The 27,935-nt window shown below is 43.8% G+C and overlaps 1 protein-coding gene across 1 annotated transcript in view; it reads right to left on the bottom strand.

The window, feature by feature from the left end:
• The window catches only part of ATP10B (ATPase phospholipid transporting 10B (putative)), a 79,857-nt gene extending 52,685 nt beyond the window's left edge, over positions 1-27,172 (bottom strand). The window contains exons 1-3 of the mRNA XM_056847969.1: positions 26,901-27,172; positions 24,965-25,159; positions 5,284-5,488 (exon numbers count right to left, since the gene is read on the bottom strand). Coding sequence (XP_056703947.1) covers positions 5,284-5,488; positions 24,965-25,159; positions 26,901-27,172 — 672 coding nt within the window. The remainder of the gene's footprint in view (positions 1-5,283; positions 5,489-24,964; positions 25,160-26,900) is intronic.
• Between the last annotated feature and the right edge of the window lie 763 nt (positions 27,173-27,935).

The raw sequence follows: 27,935 nt of genomic DNA, 5'->3' as shown, positions 1-27,935 counted from the left end.
CCATGGTCTAATACTTCCTTCTGTAACTGAAATAAGTCAGTCAGGTATGGGAACAAGATTTCTTTGTTTTCTCTCATTTCCTCAGGCAAGGTGCATATCCAAAAATAATTCTTTCTGGGCTTAATCCCCATCGTGGCTTCAATCTGTGTTCCTTGATCTGCTCTCTTCTTCCTTGTATCCACACGTCCTTCCATGTCTTTTTTAAATGAAAAGTCAATTTCTTGTATGTCTGGTCTCTTTGTCGCCGGCTGGTTACTTTCTTGAACTTCTGTCTTCTTCTTTATATCCTGATATTCTTCCGTAACTTTTTGGGCAGAAGAATCCATTGCTTGTATGTCCATATTTGTAGTCATCATTTGAATTTTCAAGACTTTTATGTCTTCTGTAACCAGATTCAACTTCTGATTACATACCAGTGATGATTGGTCAAGAGTCATCATCACTGAAATCAATTGAGCCATCTGTGTAGAAATCTGTTTTAATTGTTTAATTGTCGCCTCAGAATATTTAGCAAACATGTCCTGTACTTTTTTTTCCATGGTTAAATTCAGTAAAATTCCCTTTGATTTCATAAGAGCAGGGCTATGTATTTAGCCAGATCAGGGAGAGGCTCCAGAGTATGTAACTTAATTAAAAATTTGATGGTCATCTAGCAGGAGTCCAGCATGTAGTTAATAGAGAATACTTTATTGTCCAACTTAATGTCTTTTTCGGGTTGAAAAAATAAGTATTTAAACTTAAAAAAACTTTTTAAAGTTAAAAATACCAACGAGTTTTACCAGACGCTCTAGATCGGCTGAGCCAGGAAGTATTCCAGGGATTACCTAATCGTAGACCTTCTATCGTCTCTTCTCTATGGTTATTACCTTCAGGAGTGGTTTTGGTGTAACACGAGTAAGACGAATTTCCGGTCTTACGACCTTCTTCCTGTTGATTTGTAGAGCAGTGGAGAGGTAAAGCACAGAGTCTTCCGGTCAAAGGATCCTCTTTGTTGTACACGTGGCTGGAGGATCTTTTTTTCCTCATGTAACTTCTCAAAAGTTCTTCCCTCCCCTTCCTTTAAGAACGCGTCGGATTGGCAGATCTTACATCAATCATTCAAGCTCGTTTTAATTTAAGTTGATCAGTTTGATAAGGCTCCTGCTGCTTTATCTGATGGATCTCATACAACAAAATCATCCAGTTCAATTAAGGGAGAAAAACGGTTACCAGGAATATTTTCTTCAACCCCCTGTTATTCGATGACGCCAGTGAAAGACGAAGGATTCTTATCTACTCACTTGGGCGCCCGGAGGTGAGGCTTTAATCTTAATGTAGTCCTTATGATGTTTATAGGGTGCTGGAGGGTAGAGTCTAAAGCCGAAGTTGCGCGCTGGCGATTTCAATCCCTTCGTGCCCACGGGACCAAACGTCTGAAACTCCGGGGGGCTTATTAAAGCTACCTCAGAGTATTCAGGAGGTCAAACCGCATATATGGCTGCAGGGAATTCCTGCCTCTCAGCCCACTTGCAAGGGCTGGGTTGGGGTGCAATAAAACACCCCAAATCACACGCAAACTTGGATACTCCCCAGGAGCCCCTGGGAAGACGCAGCACTCAGCCCAGCTCAGCACCGGAAGTTGGCACCGGGTCATTCTTGACCCATGGGGTGACGTCACATCCCGACGTTTACTAGGCAGACTTTGTATAAGGGGTGGTTTGCCAGTGCCTTCCCCAGTCATCATCCCTTTACCCCCAGCAAGCTGGGTCCTCATTTTACCAACCTCGGAAGGATGGAAGGCTGAGTCAACCTCGAGCTGGCTACCTGAAACCGACTTCCGTCGGGATCGAACTCAGGTCGTGAGCAGAGCTTTTGACTGCCGTACTGCAGCTTACCACTCTGCGCCACGGGGCTCTTGTAGCAATTATATAATAGACTAAAACACAATATGCTGCACTTTTCTCACTTGCATAAAATGTTTGTATGTAAAGTTTCAATGAAGAAGAAAAGTTGGTTTTTATATGCCGACATTCTCTACCACTTAAGGGAGTCTCAAACCGGCTCACAATCACCTTCCCTTCCTCTCCCCACAACAGACTCCCTGTGAGGTAGGTGGGCTGAGAGAGCTCTGAGAGCTGTGACTAGCCCAAGGTCACCCAGCTGGCTTCATGTGTAGGAGTGGGAAAACCAACCCGGTTCACCAGTTTAGCCTCCGCCACTCATGTGGAGGAGTGGAAAATCAAACCTGGTTCTCCAGATTAAAGTCCACCACTTCAAACCACTGCCCTTAACCACTACACCATGCTGGCTCTTTAAAGGGGCTTTACAAGTGGAAAAAGGGCATCTGTTCGTAGATCTGATGTAGCGCAGTTAGCTTCAGCACATTTTAAGGGAACAAAGTGTTTCTTCTCATCCTGATGTTGCAGAGTTAACCTATTTTATCTTTATCTGAAACTTGTCAGTAATATATTTGAGAAATCACTCAGGAGTGTGACAAATGCAAGTGTTCCGAAGTTAAACTGTCTTGTAAACTCAAGATTTATCCCCTGAAGATGGCTCAAAAGGAATAATTCAATGTACTGTTTCGTGAAAAGGCAACAAGTAGTTTAAAAAAGGAGCACAAGCATTTAAATTTCTATCACAACTGCCAATCAAACCCAAATTTAGTCAGCCCAACATTTGTTCTTAACCTTTCAAATTTAAATGTGTCCTAATTTTACACCCAGTTATAATGCAGATGCTCTTTCATATCTGCTGCTTGAATCCAAGTATGCCCCTGTGCATCAGGAAGGCATAGGGTTGCCTACCTCCAGGTGGTATTAAGCAAAAAAAGCAGCAACTATGGCTAAACAGATGTGTACTAAATATACATCAACTAATTGCATGCAGAAAACAGTTCACTAAATTGCTAAACAATAACTTTATATATTAATACAACCAATACATGAAACACTTAAGAACACTGTGTTCCAATCAACCTGTGAACTTGCTACTGTGCAGTCTGTGTTGAACCCTGATGAAGAACCTACCGAAACCTATCATTGTCCTGTGATGGGTTCATTTAAACCAATTATTGTCCACTTTTGAAGTCCTGTACCTCGCCACACAGCTCCAGGGAGATTGGGATTGATTGTTGAGAGCCAGGGTGGTGTAGTGGTTAAGAACTGTGGCTTGGAGCAGTGGAGTCTGATCTGGAGAAGCGGGTTTGATTCCCCACTCCTCCATATGAGTGGCGGAGGCTAATCAGGTGAACTGAATTTGTTTCCCCACTCCGACACACGAAGCCAGCTGGGTGACCCCTGGCCTAGTCACAGCTCTCTCAGCCTCACCTACCTCACAAAGTGTCTGTTGTGGGGAGGGGAAGGTGTTTGTAAGCCGGTTTGATTCTTCCTTAAGTGGCAGAGAAAGTCGGCATATAAAAACCAACTCTTCTTCTTCCTTTCCGTCTCAAGGAGTTCTGGGCATGGACTTGGACTTTAATTCTCTCTATTTTATATTGAGAATACGACAGTTCTGTTCATCTAAGAACTGCACATTGTATTATATGATTGTAGTTGAATATACTTTTGTACAGTATTCAATTGACAACAAAGCTATGCTGTTCACGTTATAGTTTTCTGTATTTTTCACAGCCAATACTGCTGTTACTTGGTTTGACTTCTCTTTACAGCAGGCTAATATGTTTGTTGTGTGCTATTACCTGGAGGTTAAATAAATAACAACAAGTACTGATGGCACATAACTTATATAATGGAAAAATCCCATACAATAATTCACAACTTACAAGATATTCTGTAATGCCTGAAATACTATGAAGTATATACAAAGCGTGATGTTACGCTGAATGGCGAAGGGGCTCCAATCGAAACGGAGGCAAGGCGGCACTCTGAGAGGAAATGGAAAACCCGGACAAGAGTCCCGTGGTGCTGGAGATGCATATTAAGGCTTTCAACAATAAAATTTCTTGTGCCGAAGCCGTGGTATTCATCCTGAGATGGGAGACCAGTAAGACCCATTTCACCGTGGCTTTGTCCATCGGGGAAGTATAATGCAGCGAGAGATTACTATTTATCTCAGACGCTGAAAAGCATGTAGCTCACAGATCATAGTATGGCTGTTAGCGATCTTTAGCACGAGGTTTGTTTTGAATATCATTACCTGGAGGTTGGCAACTCTAGTGATGGTGGTCAGGAGATTTTTGGGGTGGAGCCTGAGGAGGGTGGGTTTGGGGAGGGGAAGGACTTTAGTGGGGTATAATGTCATGGAACCCACCTTCTAAAGTGGCCATTTTCTCCAGGTGAACTGATCTCTATCTCTCTATCTCTATATATCTAATAGCCACATGTGGGTTCATCTGTGGACACTTATAGCCACTGATTGAGGCCACATGGAGAGAAGAAAGATTTTTCTCCAAGCTGGGGTGGGTGGCTGAGAGCCACAGCAGGCCTGTCAACATAGGCGTTAGTTGGGTGATGGTTAGGGTTGCCAGGTCCCTCTTTGCCACCGGCGGGAGGCTTTTGGGGCAGAGCCTGAGGAGGGTGGGGTTTGGGGAGGGGAGGGACTTCAATGCCATAGCGTCCAATTGCCAAAGTGGCCATTTTCTCTAGGTGAACTGATCTCTATTGGCTGGAGATCAGTTGTAATAGCGGGAGATCTCCAGCTAGTACCTGGAGGTTGGCAACCCTAAATATAAGATATATTATTGACAAGCTTGCCTACTTTGTGACCCAGTAAGCTATCCACCAATCACCAGTAGATGTCAGTTCACCAAGAGCCCAATAATGTATCCATTTTTTTTCTGTCCTGGGAATGCAGAGACAGGAAGGGTATGTTTTCAAGCATCTGGCAAGCCCAGTAAATGGCTGCCAGGCTGCATTTGGCTTAGTGGTTGATACCTTGGGCAGGCCTGGATTCAGGCTTGTTTGCTCATGTAGTTATATACCACATAGTATACAATCAATGGCTGTTCAAATTCAGCGTGTGTCAATATTTTCTACTGAACGGTAACCACCTCTCAACATGTTTCCGTATCTCATCAGAAAAGGCTTGGGGTTGGTTCTGAGCATCTCTTTAGAACAATTCTGTGTGCAGAACCCCTAGTCACTTTTGATCTTGTACTTGGAGCTAACATTATGGCATCTGGGTTAATGATCTCATGCAAGCCAACCAAGGAACATGTTGCAGAGAGAGGAACATCTGTCGAAGAAGTTGTCCCATTAAAGACCCCCCTCTAGCTGGGCAATTGCATGCTTCTTGTTTTTGTATCACAAAGAAGAGAGGAAAGGTAAGCCGCATAAGGCCTACCTGATTAGAGAATCCTTTCACCACTTGTCGTTGTTTAAGATTGGTTTCCCCATCGAGACTTGCTGTTTCCAAATGACAGATCCCATTCTGATCAGAGGAGTAGAGCAGCAGGATATCAGCAGGGATTATCTCATTACACTGCAGCTGTACAAAGTCTCCCACGCACACATCTTTCCAGCACTTCTCAATGTAGGTCTTTTGGCTTCTGTTAAGAGAAAAGAGAAGACGACTTGATACTCCCATCGAAACCCAAAACTTCTCCTTTGCTTAGGGCACAGGAAACTGATTTAAGCGGAATCCAGCTACTAGGCAAACCTAGGTGATTGTCTAGGGCGAATAGATGAGGATGGGAGGGGACCAAAAGAGTTAGAAAGCTGCAGGTAATCCCTGGAGTCCTGGGTGCAGGGCAAAGAGGCAGCAGAACCATTACTCCTCCTATGAGTATGTATCATGCCTACTTAAAAGTAAGTCCCACTATGTTCAGTGGGATTTACTCCCAGGTAAGCTCTTTTAGGATTGCAGCCCTTTCATAGAATCATAGAGTTGGAAGGAGCCATACAGGCCATCTAGTCCAACCTCCTGCTTTATGCAGGATCAGCCTAGAGCATCCCTGACAAGTGCTTGTCCAGTCTCTGCTTAAAGACCACCAGTGAGGGGGAGCTCACCACCTCCCTAGGTAGCTGATTCCACTGCTGAACAACTCTTACTGTAAAAAAGGTTTTCCTAATATCTAGCCGATACCTTTCCGCCCACAATTTCAACCCATTATTGCGAGCCTTATCCTCTGCTGCCAACAGGAACAGCTCCCTGCCCTCCTTTAAGTGACAGCCCTTCAAGTACTTAAAGAGAGCAATCATGTTCCCCCTCAACCTCCTCTTCTCCAGACTAAACATTCCCAACTCCCTCAGCCTTTCCTCAAATTCTTGGTCTCCAATTCTTTACCTAGGGCACCAAAAAACCTTCGGCGAAAGTAACTCTCCACCTGAAGAATTACTTTGGGCTGAAGTAATTCTTCACCTAGGGCACCAAAAAAGGTTGGGCTGGCCCTGCCCATGCTTGTTACTTTTTAGAGTAAGCTGCCAGGGTCTTGGTGGTCTACCTCCAAGTTAGGGCAATCCCTGTAAAATTACAGATTTGTGCAGACTCAAAAGAACTGCCACTAGGATTGCCAGCAGCAGCAGGCAACCTGCTGGGAGGAATTGTGGAACAGGAGGGTGAGGATAGGTGCACAGTCAATGCACTGGCACATGATGTCACTTCCAGTGCAAAACCGGAAGTTACATCATGATGTTGGGACTACGCTCTAGGATTTGCCCAAAGCTCTATGGGTTAACTTCTGATTTTGCTCTAGAAATGATTTTGATTCCCCACCCCTTTCTCCCCTGCTGGCCTTTGAAGCAGTGGCAAGGATTGAGCATAATTGCCCGGAAGTCTCCTGCTGGGTTCTATGTCTGCCAATCAAACCACTCACTTGCTCATTCTTTGCTCCTTTATCATAGCAAATGATACAACCCCCCCCCCCCCAATGTCTTTCACCACCAACTCCTGTCTAATTCCTAGAAGCTTTTGGGACTTATGGAAATAAACTGAACTTTTTATTTCACATCTTTTTTTTAAAGAAAAAAGGACATTTACATTTATGCGATCTTTCATTAAGCTTCCACTCTGCATTCCCTCACTTATTTACAATCACTGACCCTAAACTGGGAATTTGTTGGAGGAAGTAATTGAAAGGGGGTGATGGTAGACGCAATGACTGTCTTTCTCACACCTGCTGAAAAGCGGTAGATTGCACCGATCAATATCCTCATCAGCAACATCATGGGTAGAAAACAAAGTATGTATTTGTTAGGGAAACAAGCCTTTGAGGAGGGATTGTAAACACTTTAAAAGACAGGATTTAAAAGTCTCAGATGACCTTGATAAATTGGAGAGCGACGCTACAATCGATACAAAGGAGGCAGATGTAATGCTTCACCCCAAGGGAAGAAAAATGGTTCTGCCCTGCTCAGCACTGTAAAGTCTGGGACAGAATAAAAACAATGAAGAGCTTTAAGTGGGTGAAGTGAGCACATCCTGGTTTAGATGAAGTTTGCATGCTGCTTTGAATGCTGCATTTTAATAAGGATTTTGGCTCTTATCCCATGGAGTGTGACTCCTGTGTAGCAAATAATGTATGTGCCAAGAACTTCAAATTAGTCTTTTTCACAGGTAACTTTCTTCCAAGTGTAACTAAGGGCAACTTTAATTATGCGTACGAAAGCATATTTTTCACTATAAGGTGCTCTCTGCCTGACAAATGCACCTTAGCTCTTGGCAGAGAGAGATGATACCATTAGTCTCAGTAATGCCTTGAAGCTAGTGAATTTGGGTTCTCCTTTCTCTGGTGGCCTAATATGGGAAGATCAACTGGGACTGTAGGAGCTAATTGAAATGTCAGTAAATACCACAAAAATTCTGTCTTGAGGGTTCCCAGCCTCCCAGTTGGGCATGGAGATCCCCTGGAATTACACCTGATCTCCACACAACAAAGATCAATTCCCCTCGAGAAAAGGACTACTTTGGAGGGTGGACTATATGGCATTATATCCCACTGAGGGCCTTTTCCTCCCCAAAGTGTACCCTCTCCAGGCTCCACCCCTAAATCTCCAGGAATTCCTTCCTTCCTTCCTTCCTTCCTTCCTTCCTTCCTTCCTTCCTTCCTTCCTTCCTTCCTTCCTTCCTTCCTTTTTCTTTCTTTCCCCCTGTTCTTAGATCAAGGTCATGAACAATAAAACCCATAGAACTTAAATAAGACCCATCTCTAAAAACACCTCCCTTTGACTCTTCTCTGCGGCCTCCAAAAAACGAGCAACAAAATAAGTACACTGAGGGTCAGAGTCTTCTAAGAGGAATTGAACCTTTTGCCCAAAGTTGCTCGAGAAAATGTGGACCATTAGTTAAAACATGGTATAATCCATTTTAGCCTAAGTTGGTACACATAAGGACAATGCAAAAGGATATGTACCAAGAAGTCCACTAACTGAAGAGGGCAAGGACACAGCTGGTCTGAAAAAAGGAGCCTTAGCATACAGCCCAGCGAAACCATTTAAAATGGGAAATTAAATCTTTAATGCATAAAGATTCTACATAACTTTTGACTAACCAGAGAATCCAGATAGGAAGGAAGATTACCCGTAGATAACAGGCCCAGGGCATGTGGAGAACATGTCCACTGAGCATCAAAATGAGTGTAACTCTTATCTCTAGCATAGATCAATTTGGCCACATGTTTTTTCCATTGATCTACAGAAGAAGAATAAAGGTCTTCCACCTTCAAATTTACAACTGATAGCTTCTGTTCAAAATGCTGGAGCCAGAGAGAGGTTTGTACTTCCGGTGTAATAAAAAAAGCAGGCCTTTGCCTTGTTCCAGATGTTGCAGGTCCTCGAATTTAGAAGGGAGGGAGCCTGATCACTAGGGTTGCCAACCTCCAGGTACTAGCTGGAGATCTCCTGCTATTACAACTGATCTCCAGCTGATAGAGATCAGTTCACCTGGAGAAAATGGCCGCTTTGGCAATTGGACTCTATGGCATTGAAGTCCCTCCCCTCCCCAAACACCACCCTCCTCAGGCTTCGCCCCCAAAATCTCCAGCTATTTCCCAACCCAGAGCTGGCAACTCTACTGATCACTTTATTTCTCTGGGGCCAAATCAGTACTCATTCAAAGGACAAATACACTGAACAAGACTAAGGTGTGGGGATGACAACACAATCTGAGGCACCTCTGTGCTTAACAAGGAACTCTTTATTTACAAAACAAAATACACCCTTGTCTGTAAGTTCCAGGGCAAAATGTTGACTGGTACAACCCACAACAATGTACAATAGAACAGTTCGCATCCCTGCTTTTCTGAGGGTCCATCTTCCAATATGTCTTTTAGTAGAAAAGCAGAAAGTGGCAGTTCCTGTATCATCCTGACTACATCATTAGGGTTGCCAGGTGGCTTGGAATAGTGGGCTCACCATTCCATCTGCTGGCTGACAACAAGGATCACGTGCGCACGGCGCGAGCAACACAATCCCATCAGTTCCGGTTTACTTCAAGAAAGCTGCAGCATGACAGGATAATTTACTACTCAAATGGGGGGTTTGAGTGGTAAATTGTACCATTGTGCTGAGGTGCTTCCGGAAGTAAACCGGAAGTTATGGGATCGTATTGCTTGTGGCCAGAGGCATTTGAAACCCTGAACTCCTGTGCTAGGAGGCAACATCAGGGGATGGCCTCTATAGCCTCCTGTAGGCCTTCCAGGATAACTAGCTGGCCAATATGTAAAACAGGATTCTGGATTAGATGGACCACTGGTCTCATCTAGCAAAGCATGTATTACGTTTTTATGCCTGAGAAGATTTATGGGTTTCCTGGAAAAGTATCTGAAGAACTGAGTCTAAACAAGGTGACAACAGATAATGTTCTAGGACTACTGGGCAAATTGAAAACTAAACTGAAAACTCCGGTTACCACACTTGTATTCCCAGCGATGTATTAAGAGTTTGAAAACGTTATAAAAAATACTGTTCGCACTTTCTATGTATCCCCACCAATGTATTAAGAGTTTGAAAACGTTATAAAAAACACTATTCGCACTTTGTTTGGCCCCTTTAGCTGTGAAGACGTCTTCCAACCATTTATAAGCTATGGTATCCAAAAACCCTTTTAAAGCGATGTTTTTTACAACATTTTCAAACTCTTAATACATTGCTGGGAATACAAAGTGCGGTAAACCCCCAGGATGGCATACACCTGAAGCTCCTTACAGAACTCAGATATGACACTGTTGATCTATTAATCAGCATATGTGACTTGATGCAAAAATGGACCTGAGTGCAATATGACTGGAAAATAGCAAATGTCACACTGATTTTTTAAAAAGTGGTCCACAGGGGATCCAGGAATTACAGGCTAGTTAGTCTAACATGTGTGTAAATTAATACAAACTGTAATTTGTATTACAAGTAAATTAATACAAACTGTTATTAAAGAGAGAATTATTAAGCACATTGAGGAACAAAGTCTGCAGAAGGCAAATAAGCATGCCTTCTGCAGAGGGAAGCCCTACCTCGCTAACTCTTTTGAATTCTCTGAGCAGGTTAACAAGCACGTGGCATGTGATTTGGTAGACATTATATACTTGGACTTCCAAAAGGCTTTTGACAAGGTACTTTACCACAGACTCCTGAGTAAGATGAACAGTCATGGGATAAGACTACAAGTCCTTTTATGGATCAAAAATTGGTTAAGCAACAGGAAGTAGAGAGTGGGAATAAACAGACAGTTGTTGCAATAGAGCAGGGGTCGGCAAACTCATTAGTCAAAAGAGCCAAATATCAACAGTACAACGATTGAGATTTCTTTTGAGAGCCAAATTTCTTAAACTTAAACTATATAGATAGGTACACTGTTTATTAACTTTATTTAAAGTTTTAAGTCTTAATTAAACTATAGGTACACTGAATAAAACTTGATATCATACTTAATAATCTTTTTTATTGATAAAAATTAAATTGTAAGTCCCTGCCATTTCCCCCTCCCCGTCCGGAGTCCTCGTCTGGAGGCCTGGTCTACAGCCATAAAAGCCTATTGGTAGACCTGGCCTCCGGCTGAGTCCCATTGGGAGGCCAGGTCTACCCATTGGCTTTCTTGGCAGTAGACCTGGCCTCCGGAGGCCCATAGAAGCCAATTGGTAGACCTGGTCTCTGAAGGGGGACTTTTTCCCCTCCTCGGAGTCCAGGTCTACCGACAAGAAAGCCAATGGGTAAACATGGCCTCTGAGGAGGGGAAAAAGTAAGGCATCCATAAAATTAAATCATGACAATGACTGACAAACACTGTACATTTTCCCCATCTGCATTCTCAAAACTCTGCAGGGGGGCTTATTGTTGAGTTGTGCATCTGAGTGGCAAATCCAAGGCAAAACCTCCCATTCATAAATGGCCAATAGCCCCCCATGCAGGGTTTTGAGAATCTGGATGGGGAAAATGTGCATCTGAGTGGCAAATCCAAGTCAAAACCTCCCATTCATAAATGGCCAATAACCTCCATGCAGCGTTTTGAGAATCTGGATGGGGAAAATGTGCATCTGAGTGGCAAATCCAATGCAAAACCTCCCATTCATAAATGGCCAATAACCCCCAGGCAGACTTTTGAGAATCTGGATGGGGAAAATGTGCATCTGAGTGGCAAATCCAAGACCTCCTCCTTGCCGCCACCTGGGCTCCTTCCTACCTTCCCTCAAGACCCGACCCAGGACTGCCCTGGGCGGATACTGATGGGCACCGTGCCCCACTTACCTCCGAGCCCGGGGAACAGGCGGCACAGTGCGGCGGGAGCGCGGTGTGGACGGAGCCAAGCCACGATGCCGGGCCGAGCAGGGAGAGGCGAGCGACGGGCCCCGACAGCCATCCCCGACGGGAGGGCGGGCCAGAAAGGCATTCTCCCGGCCAGCATGCCGGGGCTGAAAGGTGAGGCCAGGAGCGACCCGGGGCAGGGCAACGCCCCAGCGGGCCGGCGTGCAGACGCCGACGGCTCCAGCACCAGGCGGCCCTTACAACAAGGGAGAGGGGAGCCAAAGCAGGGCGACCTAGAGGAGGCCCCGGGGGGAGGTAGCTCTCGGGCCAGCCGGCGGAAAGACGGGCCCAGATGAACACCAGACGGCCCCCCGACCAGACCACCCGCTGGAGAGGAAAGGGGCGGGGCTGGAAACCGGGAGGGCCCTTGGAAGTTCGGGGAAGATTGAAGGGGCGAGAAGCGCTTCAAACCCCCGCCGGCCAGCTGGGTGGGACTGGAAAGAGCCGCACTCAAGGGCTCAAAGAGCCACATGCGGCTCGGGAGCCGCGCTTTTGCGACCCGTGCAATAGAGGGAAGTGAACAGTCCCACAAGGATGGTCCAGTGCTATTTCATTTATTCATAAATGATTTGGAATCGGGGGTGAACAATGTAGCGGCTGGGGACCGACTGGGAGGCTAAAACGGCCCTGGAAATGGCCCCATCCCTGATTTTTATTTTACAAAATTCATATCTTCACAAGGGCCCCCAAGGTGGCAAACAAGTCAAAACACACATAATAAAACCTACCCCCCCCCCATAATCTTGGGACTGTAGTGGACAGCTCAATGAAAATGTTACCTCAGTGTGCAGCAGTGGTGCAAAGGTGAACTCCATGCTAGGGATTATTGGAAAGGGATTGAAAATACAATGAATAATATTGTAATAGATATATTGTATAGATATATGGTGCAGCCCCATTTGGAATACTGTGTACGTTTCTGGTCACTGGTTTGATACCTAAAAGCTCCAGCCCTGGAGATGGCACCTATAACAGAGACTCACTGAACTGTTTGAAACATTGCTGCCTGCACCTTAATAGCCTGCTGCTCTGGGCTAGCTCTCCCCAGCTTTGTACAAGCCAGACTTTCCAGGGACAGGAGGCCGGATCACCTCTGCAGAACCAGCAGAACAATTGCCATGATCCCTGATTGCCTCTTGATCCAAATGCCTGAGCCAAAGAGAAGCCATTATTGCAAGGCGAGAGCATCACGTAGCCCTTCTCTGCATATTCCCCCCCCTCCTGTGTATCTTGGGAAAAACATCCTCAGCTATCTACATTAAAGGATTCCCCCTGCCGCCTCCCTGGAATGTGAAGATTTACAACCTCCGGAGAAGGACCATCTCAGGATGTATAAATCAGGGGTGCCAGCTTTAGAAAACAAATTGTCACTTGGTCTGATAGTCACAGCCATAGAAAAAGTCTTTTGATCCTTTTTTAGGAAGGAGCCATCTGGAGAATCTCACTCCCCCCCCACCCCCAGAAAAGGGTATATTTTGCCCTACCCAACAAGGCTCAGGGCAGATCTTCCCCCTTCACTCTCTGCCCTGTCTCCCTCGTGTGTTAAGTTCCATACACCCCTCCCTCCCCCCCCGCTGTATTCTGTCTACCTCTATGCCACGGATGTTGGAACATCTCCACTTCTAGAGATTGGTAAAGTATCCTAATTAATAACTCCCTCAATGTCTCTAGCTTACCTCCTTTATCTTTATTCCTAGTTTCTCGTATGTGTGTTACTTGTAACATTGAATGAATGAATATATATATAAACACCTTTTAATTTGGAATTCCTGAGTCTGTCTTTATTTGGGGAGTCACTGAGAAAAACCCTCGTAGACATAGGGCGATCCCGGCTTAATAAATACATAGTTACCGATTGCTCGAGCTAATTCCCCATCCAAAGAGCAATTTTGGTAACCGTTTCTCAAAAAAGATACTGGCAAGCTGGAAAAAGTGCAGAAGAGGACAACTCCTACCTTCCCTATGAGGAAAGACTAAAAAGTTTGGGACTTTTTAGTTTAGAAAAAAGGCAACCAGGGAGGCATGATGTGGATGTGTTAAGTGCTGTCAAGTTGCTTCCAACTCATGGCAACCTTATGAATCAATGTCCTCTAAAGGTCCTATAGTTAACCGCCTTGCTCAGGTCTTGCAGACTGAGAGCCGAGGCTTCCTTTATAGAGTCAATCCATCTCATGTTGGGTCTTCCTTTTTTCCTGCTTTCTTAAACTTTTCCTAATGTTATTGTCTTTTCTGGCGACTCTTGTCTTCTCATAATGTGACCGAAGTATGATAGCCTCAGTTTAGTCATTTTAGATTTTAGGGGGATTTCAGGCTTGACTTGATATAGAACCCACTTATTTGGTTTTTTTGGCAGTCCATGGTATTTGTAAAACTCTCTTCCAACACATTTCAAAGGAATCAACTTTCTTCCTGGCTGTCAGCTTTCTTCACTGTCCAACTTTCATACCTACACATAGTAATAGGGAATACTATGGCATGAATTCACTCAAACTTGATCACCACCGGTACATCCTTACACTTCAGAATCTTTTCTAGTTCCTTCATGGTCCCCTTCCCAGTCTTAATCTCCTTCTGATTTCTTGGATGCAGTCCCCCTTTGGTTGATGATAGAGCCAAGGAACAGAAAAACTTGAACAATTTCAATTTCCTCATCGTCAAGAAGAGTTGGTTTTTATATGCCAACTTTCTCTATTTCTTAAGAAAGAATCATAGAATCATAGAGTTGGAAGGGACCACCAGGGTCATCAAGTCCAACCCCCAGCTTACAATCAAACCGGCTTACAATCACCTTCCCTTCCCCTCCCCACAACAGACTCCCTGTGAGGTATGTGGGACTGAGAGAGCTCTAAGAAAGCTGTGACTAGCCTAAGGTCACCCAGCAGGGTTCATGTGGAGGAGTGGGGAAATCAACCCGGTTCACCAGATTAGCGTCCCCCGCTCATGTGGAGGAGTGAGGAATCAAACCCGGTTCTCCAGATTAGAGTCCACCGCTCCAAACCACTGCTCTTAACCACTACATCATTCCCCTGTAGTCATTACTTTTGTCTTCTTGATGTTCAGCTGTAATCCTGCTTTGGCACTTTCTGCTTTCACCTTCAGCAGCAGTCGTTTCAAGTCTTTGCTTGAAGGGAGGCATGACAGAGGTGGAGAAAGTAGAGAACTTTTTCTGCCTCTCCCCTAATACTAGCACTCAGGGGCACCCTATGAAGGGAGTTAGACAGAGTCATGGAGGAGAGTTCTATCAATGGCTACTGCCATGGTGACTAAAGGACACTTCTATATACAGGGGTAATAAACCCTAGAATACCAGTACTAGGAGGCAATATCTGGGCCTACTTGTTAGCCTTCCAGGGTAATTGGCTGCTGTGTGAAACAGGTTGCTGGACTAGATGTACCACTGATCTTCTTATGTTCTTAAGACAGCTGCACATAGTAAGGCAGATTCCTCTGTGCTCTGGGCCAAGGATTAATGGGTCAGTATTATGCCCCGTGGTGCAGAGTGGTAAGCTGCAGTACTGCAGTCCAAGCTCTGCTCACAACCTGCGTTCGATCCCAACGGAAGTTGGTTTCAGGTAGCTGGCTCAAGGTTGACTCAGCCTTCCATCCTTCAGAGGTCGGTAAAATGAGTACCCAGCTTGCTGGGGGTAAAGAGGAGATGACTGGGGAAGGCACTGGCAACCCACCCTGTAAACAGTCTGCCTAGAAAACGTCGGGATGTGACGTCACCCCATGGGTCAGGAATGACCTGGTGCTTGCACAGGGACCTTTACCTTTTTTATTGTGCTGATACCATGTTTTCTTGTGATAGTCATAAACAAAAGACATTTAATGGTAATAAAACGTATTTGCTGTATTGTGGAACTATTTTAATCAAGTTGTGAAATGAAAAAGTACAGGCTTTTAAATCTGTTGCCTGCAAAGCGTTCACCAAGGTGAAAGGAGATCTTCAGCCCACTTTAAACAAAGAACTGAAAGTAGTGGGTGTGGCACTGTCAGTGATTAAAGAACTGCTTGTGTTCTCTGCCTGGGAAATGGCACATTATTTCTTCCTGCAGCCTTGCAAGAGAAAGACTCTCACTGATAAATGGAAACCTGCTGCATTAATTTACTGCTGGGAGTGATCTGAATGTCGCAGCAAGTCTGTTACTATCATTCTGTGAAATATCTATTCCCTTTAGGGCTCAACCCTGGTGAGCGCCAGCTATGGAAGCTGCTGAGACAAACTGAGCAAGAGAGAAGGCGGGAGTCAGAAGCAGCTCACAGAGCTTGCTATACTAAAAAACAAAGAAATGGGGAACTGGTCGCCTAGTATTGAGCTAAGGTCTATAGGATTAATTTACACCCTACATGATGGCTGCTGTCAGTACAGGGTGGCCAAAGACACCATGGGCTCCCAGTGGGGTTGCCATCCTCCAGGTGGTATAGCAAATGTGAGTTAGCCTGCTGTATAGTATATTGTGTGAACAAAACCAGCAGAACCGCCAGAAAATAATGCTAATTAACGTGAAACAACTGTATTTTAACAACTGTCATAAACATTAAATCAACATATGATATATAACTACAATAATTACAAAAACTCAGATTGAGGCTATGCAACATCAACTCTGCACATGTGCTTTCTCATGGACTCTATGGTATTGAAGTCCCTCCCCTCCCCAAACCCCTCCCTCATCAGGCTCCGCCCCAAAAACCTCCCGCTGGTGGTGAAGAGCAACCCTAGCGCGCGCGCACACACACACACACACACACACACACACACACCCCTGTAATGTGAATGACACAGTTGATATGAAGAGTTAAACATTTTAAAAACTATTGATTTGCATCCAGTCCTGTTCCTTGTCTGTATACCATTTAGGAAATGGAACACATAATCTCTAACAGCATTTTTGAAAACAGCTCCTAAAACCCAACCTCAGAGGAACAGACTGGCTTTCAGCTCTCAACCATTCCAAATACCTGACTGGTTTCATAAAGAGATTATTCTTAATGACTTGATATTTAACTATACTGCTCTGCTATAAACCAGATTATTTGCTGCTTTTCTGGATTTACCACAGGGTTTTGTGCCATTAAAAGAGACTAGCTTTGGAACCAACTGAATCACAGGTGTATAGATTCTAACATGCTCTCTTTATTAGAGCTTTGTTAAAAAAAACCTCCACTTTAGGTTACGTTAGGGACATACTGTGCTTCTATCGATCCTTTCCTGACTGGTAGAAAAGTTGGACTTTTTTTCTTCATTCCCTCTTGATTTTGTTTTTTACATTATTGAGAGAGTTGATATTTGAATAAAGATTCCTATAAGACTATATAAACCTTAGATTAGCTAATCACAACTATGCGTTGGCAGTACGGGCTACACAGAGAATAGTGAGAAGTTGTTTATAGATTGCTATTGCTGAAATATTATGTATTAGTAATAATACATTAATACCACCCCCATCAACAGAGCAATTCCCTTAAAATAAATGACGAGAAAGTGAAAGTGGAACGATTTCACCCCAATGCTGATATGACTGTCATTAAGAATTCCTGTTTCACTTTCTGACATACAAGGTCCTTTACAGTAGAAAAGGGCAAGATTCTGCTAGCACCTTAAAGACTAGCGTTGCCAGGTCCCTCTTCACCACTGGCAGGAGGTTTTGGGGGCAGAGCCTGAGGAGGGTGGGGTTTGGGGAGGGGAGGGACTTCAATGCCGTAGAGTCCAATTGCCATAGCAGCCATGTTCTCCTGGTGAACTGATCTCTATTGGCTGGAGATCAAATGTAACAGCAGGAGATCTCCAGCTAGTACCTGGAGGTTGGCAACACTATGAAAGACCAACAAAATTTCTGGCAGGGTATTAGCTTTCGTGAGTCACAGCTCACTTCTGCCAGCTCATAACCTGCCAGAAATTTTGTTAGTCTTTAAGGATGCTACTGGACCCTTGCTCTTTTCTACCACTACAGACAAACACAATCGTGATCTATTTCTAAGGTCCTTTACCTCAGAAATCTTCACAATGATCCTTTGGGTATAACTTAGGCTGAGATTAAGTAGTTCAAGACCACCACATAAACATCATGTCCCATTATGGCTCCGACTTTCACTCTGCCCACCCTCATTCATCTAGTGCTTCACACAGGCTTCAGATTAACTGTTTTCCCAGCCTAGCCTACGTTGCGAAGTTTCCATACGAAACATTCAGTTCTCAGCTGAATTCTGTGTACTGCAAAAAGGCATTTATGTCTACCTATGATCCATCACAAACCCCCCAAAGCAATGAAATATTTACAAACGCAGTTCACTTGGGCCAGCTTTAACTCCAGCTTTAGCTGCAAATCTATGCAATGCGTAACTCTACTATTTCCTTTCACAAATATGTCCCATAAGATACACACAGTATACCTTTGTAAAACAGCCCCTGTATTTATAGATACCATTCAATTTCCAATTTACATTCCATTATTTGGAAAAGCAGTATAAGGGCAATGCTTTGAAGTGAGTGCTTTTCAGTTCAATCAGGAAATCCATGTTACATTGAATGACTGCTTCTTAAGGTTTAAGCCTTGGGACACAATCATGTTACACAGTTCCATCGAGACAAACAGCTTTGCTGGGTACGAATTCTCAGCTGTAATGGTTTGGGCCATTTGTAGAGCCTTGCGAGGTGACGAGGCCTTTCTACACAACTCTACTCCTGTCACAGCTGCTGTGGCAAAGAAAGCCCCCCAAAGCCAATAAGGGGAGTTCCCCTTCCCTCCAATTTACTTCCTTCTTGAGGATCTGTTAGTGCCACTTTGTTGCTCTCTGATCAAAGTTCACAGTAACTGCCTTTGCCCTCGTTGCTATCCAAACAGAAATCCTTCATAAATTCAAGCAGTCCCAACAAGAGCAAATAAAAAGTAAACTCATTTAGATAATAAAAGAAGTGAACATGGTTTAATTTCTTGGGTTAAAGACCCAGAATGGTATCTTTGCGTCAGTAGGAACTGACTCAAGAGGACAAGCAGCAGAACCCGTAAATGAGAGTTTTAAAAAAAGAAGTAGAAATATTGTAGCCAAAAGATGCTATTGCTAGAGGAAAGGGAACTAGAAAAAAACTAAAAAACAAAACAAAAACCTGGGAATAAAAAGAAGGGGATAGAGAGGAGTTCATGGGAGAGAGATGTGGTGAAGAGTGACAAAAATGCTAATTATTTCAGAGAGCGTTCCCCCCACCCCCACGACCTCCCCCCCTAGCACTTTCAGAGCCATTCTATTATGGTGTAGAGCAGTGATTTCCAAACTGTGCTCCACAGACCACTTGGTGCTCCGCAAAACATCTCCTGCTGCACCGTGAAGAGATTGGAAAGAAAAATACTACTGTCATTCGGTTTAGTATATAGGTGCTAGGTGAAAATTAGTGCTCTGTGATGAATTTCTCTCCTGAAAAGTGCTCCATGACTCAAAAAGTTTGGGAACCGCTGGTGTAGAGGTTAGTGTGTCAGATTAGAACTGCGGTTCCAATCCCCACTCTAACTTGAAGCTCACTGGGTAAACTTGAGCCTGTCAATCTTTCTCTCGACTCATAGGTTATTGTTAGGATTGTCAACCTCCAGGTGGTGGCTGGAGATCTTCTGGAATTACAACTGATCTTCAGGCTAAAGAGATCATTTCCCCTGAAGAAAATGGCAGCTTTGGAAGGTGGACTATATGGCATTATACCTTGCTGAGATCCCTCCAGTTTCCAAGCCCTATCCTCCCCAGGCTCCATCCCCCAAATCTTCAGGAATTTCCCAATCCAGAGTTGAGAACCCTAGTTATTGTGAGGTGAGGAGAACAGTCATAAGTAAGCTGAAATAGTTTGTTGAAATTATGTATTGCAGCATGTCATGTAAAATAATGCCCTCTGAATTTTCGCACCCTACCAACGAAAACAGAGTATTTCCCCAATGAATTTAATAGAAGATGTCTGTTTCAGCATTATTTCATTCCCTTTGCCTAAATATTAGACAGAAAATACTGGCTTCACCCTGAACGGAATGGCAGATTGGCTCATTAGCTCACAGATATATCAACCAACTCAGATTTGACCACAGTGTGCCATGATCAGGGAAAATTAGTAAACAGCAAATAGTTGTAGATTGGTCAGTCAGGTATATATTATGCTTAAATTCAAGATATACTTCACTGTAATTAAGACAAACTCCAGATGCAGTACTCTGCTCATTCCTCCAGTAATTTGTTCTTCCAAAGAAATAAGAACTTTTGGGAGCAAAACTGTTTTACAAGATTTCCTGAAGGTCAGTAGCAAGGGTAGTCTCCTGACATCCTTTGGCAATTCATTCTAGAGGATCAGGCCAATAATTGAAAAGGCCTATGGCATAGAAATTAAATGGCATAGAAATTAGATGGCACAGAAATTAAAAACTGCTGGAAGGAGCTTATCTGACACTCAGGCTCAGATCTGCAGAGATGATCCTTCAGATAAAGCTGTGATGGAGCACATTTTGGATCCGGGGCACTGAATCTTTCTTTCTGTGTGAGCATGCTTAATCATGTTAAGAACGTAGAGGATTTGAACTTAAAGTGTCTGTGCATGGAAACCAGGGACAACTTTACATAAATTGTAAATCCATTCCTAGTAAATGATTGAGCCAACATGGTTGGTTAAGAGCGGCAGGCTCTAATCCAGGGGTATCAAACATAAGGCCTGCGGGCTGGATCTGGCCCCTTGACAGCTCTTATCTGGCCAGCGAGCCAGCTGCCCTCCCATAAGCATCCTATTTCCCCGATATGTTCAAAACAGTTTACACCAATAAGAGGTTAGGAAAAAGGCAAGAATAATAAAAAGACAAATCAAACATATTAAGCAATTTTTAAACCACCACAGAGCAAAAATTAGAATTAGCAGTAGATTAAACCATAGATAGGAGCAGTTGCGAAGCAGCAAACTGCTGGATCACAGTTGGAAAGTAAAGCCAAACAACCAGCTCGACATAAGAGAATAAAACCAGATGCCAAAATTCAACTCAGAGCAATACTGCATAAGCAAGTTCCCCCCCACCCCCCTGATGCCTAAACTCAAAAAAGGCACCAGGTGATCATCAGGAGGGAGAAAGTTCCACAGACGTCGAGCACCCAGTCATTTACCTGCTGTATACTAGGCAGTCCATTCCGTTGATTTCCTTGTCCAGCTTGAATCTCCGAAAGTCCTCCCAGGCATCTTTGATGGCTGTGATGGCCATTATAATGCAAACCGGGAGCACAGATATACCTGGCTCAAAGGCATTGACCACTGGCACAAAATTGAGTACTGCGATGGCCACAAAATATATGTTGGCGAAGCGATGGAATTGCTCAAAGATGTTCTTGGGGATGAAAGACAGGAGGGAATATCTTGTCGTTTTGATTTTGTTGCCTCCATAATGCCTGTTTGGGTTTTCTTTCCACCTGTTGCCTTCAAAGGGCAAGTTAGAAACAACCACTCTTTTTGTTTCTTCTTTCCTCTTTTTCCTCTTCCATCTCCTCACAGGCTCCTCATTCCAAGTCGCAGAATCTGAAGCGCCACTCTGACAGCGTGGGCTTCGGAACCAAAGCCTGTCCCTTATGAATTGCATAGAGCACATTTCTTTAACATCTTACTGTCCCTTAAAAGTTACACTTTACCAGTGCAAGTTTTAGAAAATTAAAGGTTAAGTATTGCAGCCGATTTGCTAGATGGTGAAGTGCCGGACTGAGTTTAAGGAAACCTTTCGCTTGCGTGTAATCCACACCTGCCAGAACACAGACGTCACACACACAGTAGTATCATCCTCCTATAACCGGTTCTCCTGTCTTCAGTGTGCATGACCCTGGGTCCTAGTGCTTGCTCTTTGTGTTGATAAGTCAGGAAATTGTTCTGGAGATTTACCTCTGCACAGAAACATTCTGCACAACATACTGAAAAGCAGAAAACTTTCAGTATCTTCTTAACTCTGCTAAAAAGAAATGCCAAGTTTTCATGCAACCCAATTCCACAAAAACAGAATTGCTTTGCTATATTCTGTAAAAAGCTGAACTTTACAACATGTATTCATTATACAAAATAAAGCATATTTGCATATTTTTGTTTATTTTTCATTATTTGTTCTATGTGTCTGATCATAGTGTTACCATGTGTGGTCAGAATACCTGCGTAGCTTGAGCCATCTTCATACAAACTTGTGTCTGCTTTCCAACAAGAGCCCATACACACACCAAAATAGCTCAATTTAAGGAAAGTATCTTCTTCCGAGTACCCCTGGCTTTTTGCCAAGGATTTTAACACTGGCCAAGGCAATTAAATACAAATCCAGGTAATTCTGTGGGATGCCTATTCAGCTCCGGTTAGCATGACTGAAATAGATGCAGTCCTGCTTTCTCTGTTGGCTGTGTGACTTTTGTTCAATGATGGCCAGAGGCCTGTTGTAATTTGCTGTAGTGCAAACCATGGAGGCAAGCAGGTCTCAAAAGCAGGGCTGCCAGGTCCCTCTTTGCCACCGGCGGTAGGTTTTTGGGGTACAGCCTGAGGAGGGCGGGGCTTGGGGAGGGGAGGGACTTCAATGCCATAGAGTCCAATTGCCAAAGCGGCCATTTTCTCCAGGTGAACTGATCTATATTGACTGGAGATCAGCTATAATAGCGGGAGATCGCCAGCTACTACCTGGAGGTTGGCAACCCTACTCAACAGCAAGACAAGGGTGATAGTGCTGGTGAAAGCAGACAGAAAAGTATATGGTGAACTGAAGTTTCCTGGTACTCTGGCTTCTTTTTGTTCTTAAAAGGAAATTGCATAACTTCCAATAGTTTGCTGTTAAGAAAACAGGGGACAAGCACAGTAACAGACAGTCTGCCTGGGTAGAACCTCAATAGGCCCATTTATCTTCTGGTGATAATTTCAGAGGAAAAATGGTATCAGGCATAGGATGATGCAGGCTGACACCTCCTGGACTGAACTGGCACAGCTGGACTGAACTAGGTGCCCAAAGCCTGTTAAGGATAGGGTTGCCAACCTCCAGGTGGTAATTCAAAATAAAAGCACCAGCAAAATTACACACATAGGTAACAATAATGCAATTGCTTTAAAAAAATATATTCATTCAACTGTGGTTCTAAATGATACAAACAAATTGAGCAAACAACTCAGTAGTAGTTTACAAATGGTCCAGTAATGACCCCAGTACAGAAACGCAAGGCGTTAAGAAATAAATAAATTAATTAATGGCAGGCAAATTGCTCAGTACTTGAGAGTTCATACACATAAAGTGCAAATGCAATAAATTAGGCAGCGGAGACCGGACGTGTAGCAATGGAGATCCGGTAAAATTCCATTTTATGCGATACTTTTTCAAGCTTTATAAGTCCTTCAACGCATTCACGCTGGGAAGGAGTATGCCTTCCTTGTATGCATTAATTTATTTATTTATTTCTTAACGCCTTGCGTTTCTGTACTGGGGTCATTACTGGACCATTTGTAAACTACTACTGAGTTGTTTGCTCAATTTGTTTGTATCATTTAGAACCACAGTTGAATGAATATATTTTTTAAAAGCAATTGCATTATTGTTACCTATGTGTGTAATTTTGCTGTTGCTTTTATTTTGAATTGCCAAAACTTTCCAGTAGCACTAATAGCCTGCTTTTGACTACAACCTCCAGGTGGTGGCTGGAGATTTTCCGCTATTACAACTGATCTCCAGCCGACAAAGATCAGTTCCCTTGGAGAAAGGGACTGCTTTGGCAATTGCACTCTATGGCATTGAAGTCCCTCCCCTCTCCAAACCCCACCCTCCTCCGTCTCCACCCCCAAAATCTCCAGGTATTTCCCAACTTGAAGCTGGCACCCCTACTTAAGTATCCCTTGCTAAAGATTTGCAGAGTGCTAACATACATCCTCCAGTTATGTTCCTCTCTCATGGAAAATATGAATATATGCACATTTGAAACTGCCTTATACTAAGTTAGACCACTGGTCCATTTACCTCAGTAATTAGGGCTCCCAGCCTCCAGGTGGGGCCTCACGGTCTCCTGGAAGTACAACTGATCTCCAGACTACAGGTACCAGTCGCCTTGGAGAAAATGGCTACTTTGGAGGGTGGAGTCTATGGCATTATGCCCTGCCGAGGTCCCTCCCCTCCCTAAAGCCCCATCCTTCACCCTAAATCTCCATGGATTTCCCAGCCTGAAGTTGGCAACCCCATGCAGCATTGTTCACTCTGATTGGTACCGGCTGCCTTGGGCCTCAGGAAGAGAAACATTTGCCAACCAAATGCTAACTACAACACCATTTCCAAATCCAAAAACAAGACCACACAACAAACACCAGATTGCTATGGGATGCAAGAAATCCAGGTCACCCCAGCCAACCAGGCAGCCTGCAAATAACAAAACAAAAAAAATGCCTTCCCAGTTCTTAGAAGTATATAACTTTGCTCGGGGTTGTACTGTAAATGTTAAAGTAAATAATCAAGAGTAGTTGGGAAAGCGTGTAAAGGATCGGCAAGAACCAGGGTCAGACCCCTTTTGGTTGTGTGAATCTGCCTTGAAAGTTGGTTAAGAGTAGGGTTGCCAGGACACTTGGATTGGTGGACAATTGCCTGCCAATCCATCAGCCAGCTCAGCAGCAGGGATAGTGTGCGGCTGTGCTGACGTGATAACATCACTTCCGGTTTACACCCGGAAGTGCCGCTTCACAATGGGCAACTTTAGCACTCAAACTGCGTTGTAGGGGTTTGAGTGGTAAAGTGGTGATGTAATTGCACAGGAAGTGATGTAATTGCACCACATGTGATTGCGCACGTGCGATCCCCGCCCCAGCTCTGCCCCAAACCTCCCATTGGAGGAGAGGGGGGACTTGCAACTCTATGAGATGTGAACAGGGCCAGGGCACAGGAGATGTGTTGTGGCTGTTTGTAGCTGTATCTTTTTTGTTGCTGTAACTCTCCTAAAATAAATTAAGAACAACAAAAAAAGATACAGTTACAAACTTCTTCTGTAGTAGAAGTAGTAGGTCAGGAGTCTAAATAACCCTTATTTAACACCAGAATGGTTTCCTAAAAAGTTTACCATAGTAAGAATTCATGATGCGGTTCTTGAACTAACCAGAAGTACACGCACAGGGGCCAGAAGAAGGATCTTCATATTAATTTTAAACCAATAACAGCATTCTGTAGAAAGTTATTTCCAAATTTTTGAATTGCACCTATTATGATCAAAGTTGTAATGGAGTATAGAGTTAGAGCACAACGTAATGAAGGACCATTTTATTCATTTACGTTATTTATAGCAACCCTTTTTTTACTTACTTAATATAGACTTTTGTTTTAGAAAAGTTGATCTGCTGATCAAATCTGTGTCTCTTCCAGTCTTCAACGCCATCTTTAATGGCGATAATTAAAAGCACAGCAGCCAAAGGTAACATTGTGAGTTCCCTATGGAAGACTTCTAACTGTGGGAACCAGTTGATGATAACCAAAATCAGGAAATACAAATTGGCCAGCCTAAAAAAAGAAAAGAAAAGGTCACATAATATTAACCAAGCTGTAAATTTAACTTGCAAATTTTAATTGGCTTCATTTTCTGCATATGAGTGACAGGGTTGCCAGCCCCAGCTTGGCAACCAGAGTGAGACAGGGGCAGGGACAAGGGGAGCAGTTGTCCCAGTCATTTTCCAAGATCGGAAGAATTATACAACAAAGTCTGTGAGACAAAGTTTTCCTGAGAAGATAACCTGAGTTATCTTCTAAACCAATCAATAAACAAACATCTCAGTTACGGAATCTACCAAGCAGTGTGGAGAAGGAAGAATTCTCGGTTTTCCCCTTGGGTCCAACTTCAAGTGCACATACTACACATATGCGGCCTAATGGATAGGGAACCTTATGACAGAATCTATACATCCAAGCAACCCTACTGTACCCTTACCTACTAGAAACTGTTTGGATAGAGCTCCAACAGAGCACAACCTCCCCCTCCCCCCAGCTCATTTAATTAGTTTACATTTTTGGGTTTTTATCAAGATTTGAATTCATCGACACCATGGGTTCAAGTACATCAGGTGGAGCCTCAGGTGGAGCCTGAGGAGAGCGGGGTTTGGAAAGGGGAGGGACTTCAATGCCATAAAGTCTTACTTCCAAAGTGGCCATTTTCTCCAGGGGAACTGATCGCGGTCGCTTGGAGATCAGTTGTAATAGCAGGAAATCTACAGCCGCCACCTGGAGGTTGGCAACCCTAATGAAAACTCATGGTACATATATCCATTTAAGGTTACTTAATTTTTTTTTTACAGATTACACTACATAATTAACCCCCCCCCCCCACAAAACTAATAGTAACAACTATAAAGAGACTAAGCAGAAAAACCAGCAGAAAAACAAAGAGGTGCATAGGAAAATAAAACTCATTAGAAAGCTGGGGAGAAAAATAATATTTTTGCCTGGCACTTAAAGCTCAGCAAGCTTGGTGTCAGGTGACACATCACAGCAGGGGGGGTTCCAAATTAAAGATGCCACAGCGGAAAACCTGTTTCCCTAGGACTCCCTGTAACTCAGCCATATGTAATATGATATACTGGAGAGAGACGTTTTCAAATTTACCTAGATGTGTTCTGTGGGAATTGGATGGTTTCTTATGGAATGGTACAAAAAAGCAACTGTATCAAACAAGGTATTTCATCTATGTGTGTGTAAAGTGCCTTCAAGTCGCAGCCGACTTATGGTGACCCCTTATGGGGTTTTCATGGCAAGAGACTAACAGAGGTGGTTTGCCAGTGCCTTCCTCTGCACAGCAACCCTGGTATTCCTTGGTGGTCTCCCATCCAAGTACTCACCAGGGCTGACCCTGCTTAGCTTCTGAGATCTGACAAGATCAGGCTAGCCTGGGCCATCCAGGTAAGGGCTAAGAGATGAACAGAGGTGGTTTTGCCATTGCCTGCCTCTTCACAGCAAACCTGTATTTCCTTGGTGGTCTCCCATCCAAGTACTAACCAGGGCCGACCCAGCTTAGCTTCCAAGATCTAATGAGATCAGGCCAGAGGCCCATTTCATCTATACACTGATACAAATGTAGCCAGTGTAGGTTAGATTTTTTGTTAGTTTTTAAAACCATATTTAGCTTTATCATATTTACCAGTTTAGGTTTATTATTCTATCCATTTTTAATGACTGTTCTAAAATTCCTATTGTAAAACTCAAATACATTAAAAATAATGATTTTTTGTTTGGCTGTGCTGTGCATACATACCTGTGAAACTGGTGAAAGATGTTCTGGGGTAAAAAGGTCAGCAAAGTGTACTTTGTGGTCTGTATCCCATTTCCAGAATAAAACCGAGAGACTTTGCTGGACTCCTTTTGAAATCTCTCATTACTGGGAAATATAACTCTCCACCTGTTGAAATCGTATTTCTTCCTCTCGTGGTCAGAGGACAACAGAGGCGCTGACTCCAGCTGAGAGGATCCTTTTACACGCCACAGATGCTGCCAGCGATATAAAGCAGAGTCTACTGACAAAGCCATTCTCACCTAGAGAGGATGTCTGGAAAACAAATGCATAACAAGAGCTCAGAGCAAGTTCCGGTGTGGAAGCAAAATACCTTTCTAGCTAGAGAAGGTTTCAAGGAGCAAATGAAACTTCAGTTTACTCAAACGTGTTTCAGATTTAGTGCTTCCGGCGCCAATTACAAGGGCGGGCAAATGCAATAGAAACACTTCAGAAAGAAATACATTGCTGACTCTTCGAAGGAATGGCTTTACGCTAAATAGTGTACAGAGGTTCTCTCTAGGTTCACAAACACAGAGCGGCAAAGCTGTGCCAACGTTCAATGAACTGAGTCATAATGGCAGATGCACTGACAACCTAACAACTAAAGGGTGTCTACCACGCTCAACAGATAGTTATGTCTGTCATTGCAGAAATTCTCGTTCTGCTTCCAGTGGATGATGAAATTAATCAGAAGTGAAATAGTGTTGCCAGCTTTAGGCTGGGAAATTGCTGGAGATTTGGGGGTGGAACCTGGGAAGGGTGGGGACATGAAGCAGGGCAGAATGTCATACAATCCACCCTTCAGAGTAGGCATTTTCTCTAGGGAACCTGATCTTTAGAGATCAGTTGTAATTCTGGGAGAACTCCAGGCCCCACCCGGAGGCTGACAACCCCAAACTGAAATGATCAAAACTGGATACACAGGGGGGAAAAAAGCCAATCCTCATGCAGTTCCAACAGCAGGAAACCAGCAACAGTAGTTTCATTCACTAGTTCTCAAAGCAGCTTTAGCTACAA

The sequence above is a fragment of the Euleptes europaea genome, chromosome 1, assembly GCF_029931775.1.
Source record: "Euleptes europaea isolate rEulEur1 chromosome 1, rEulEur1.hap1, whole genome shotgun sequence".
Classification (NCBI taxonomy): Eukaryota; Metazoa; Chordata; class Lepidosauria; order Squamata; family Sphaerodactylidae; genus Euleptes; species Euleptes europaea.
Note: the sequence above shows the minus strand (reverse complement) of the source record. Positions and strands in the feature narration are given on the sequence as shown.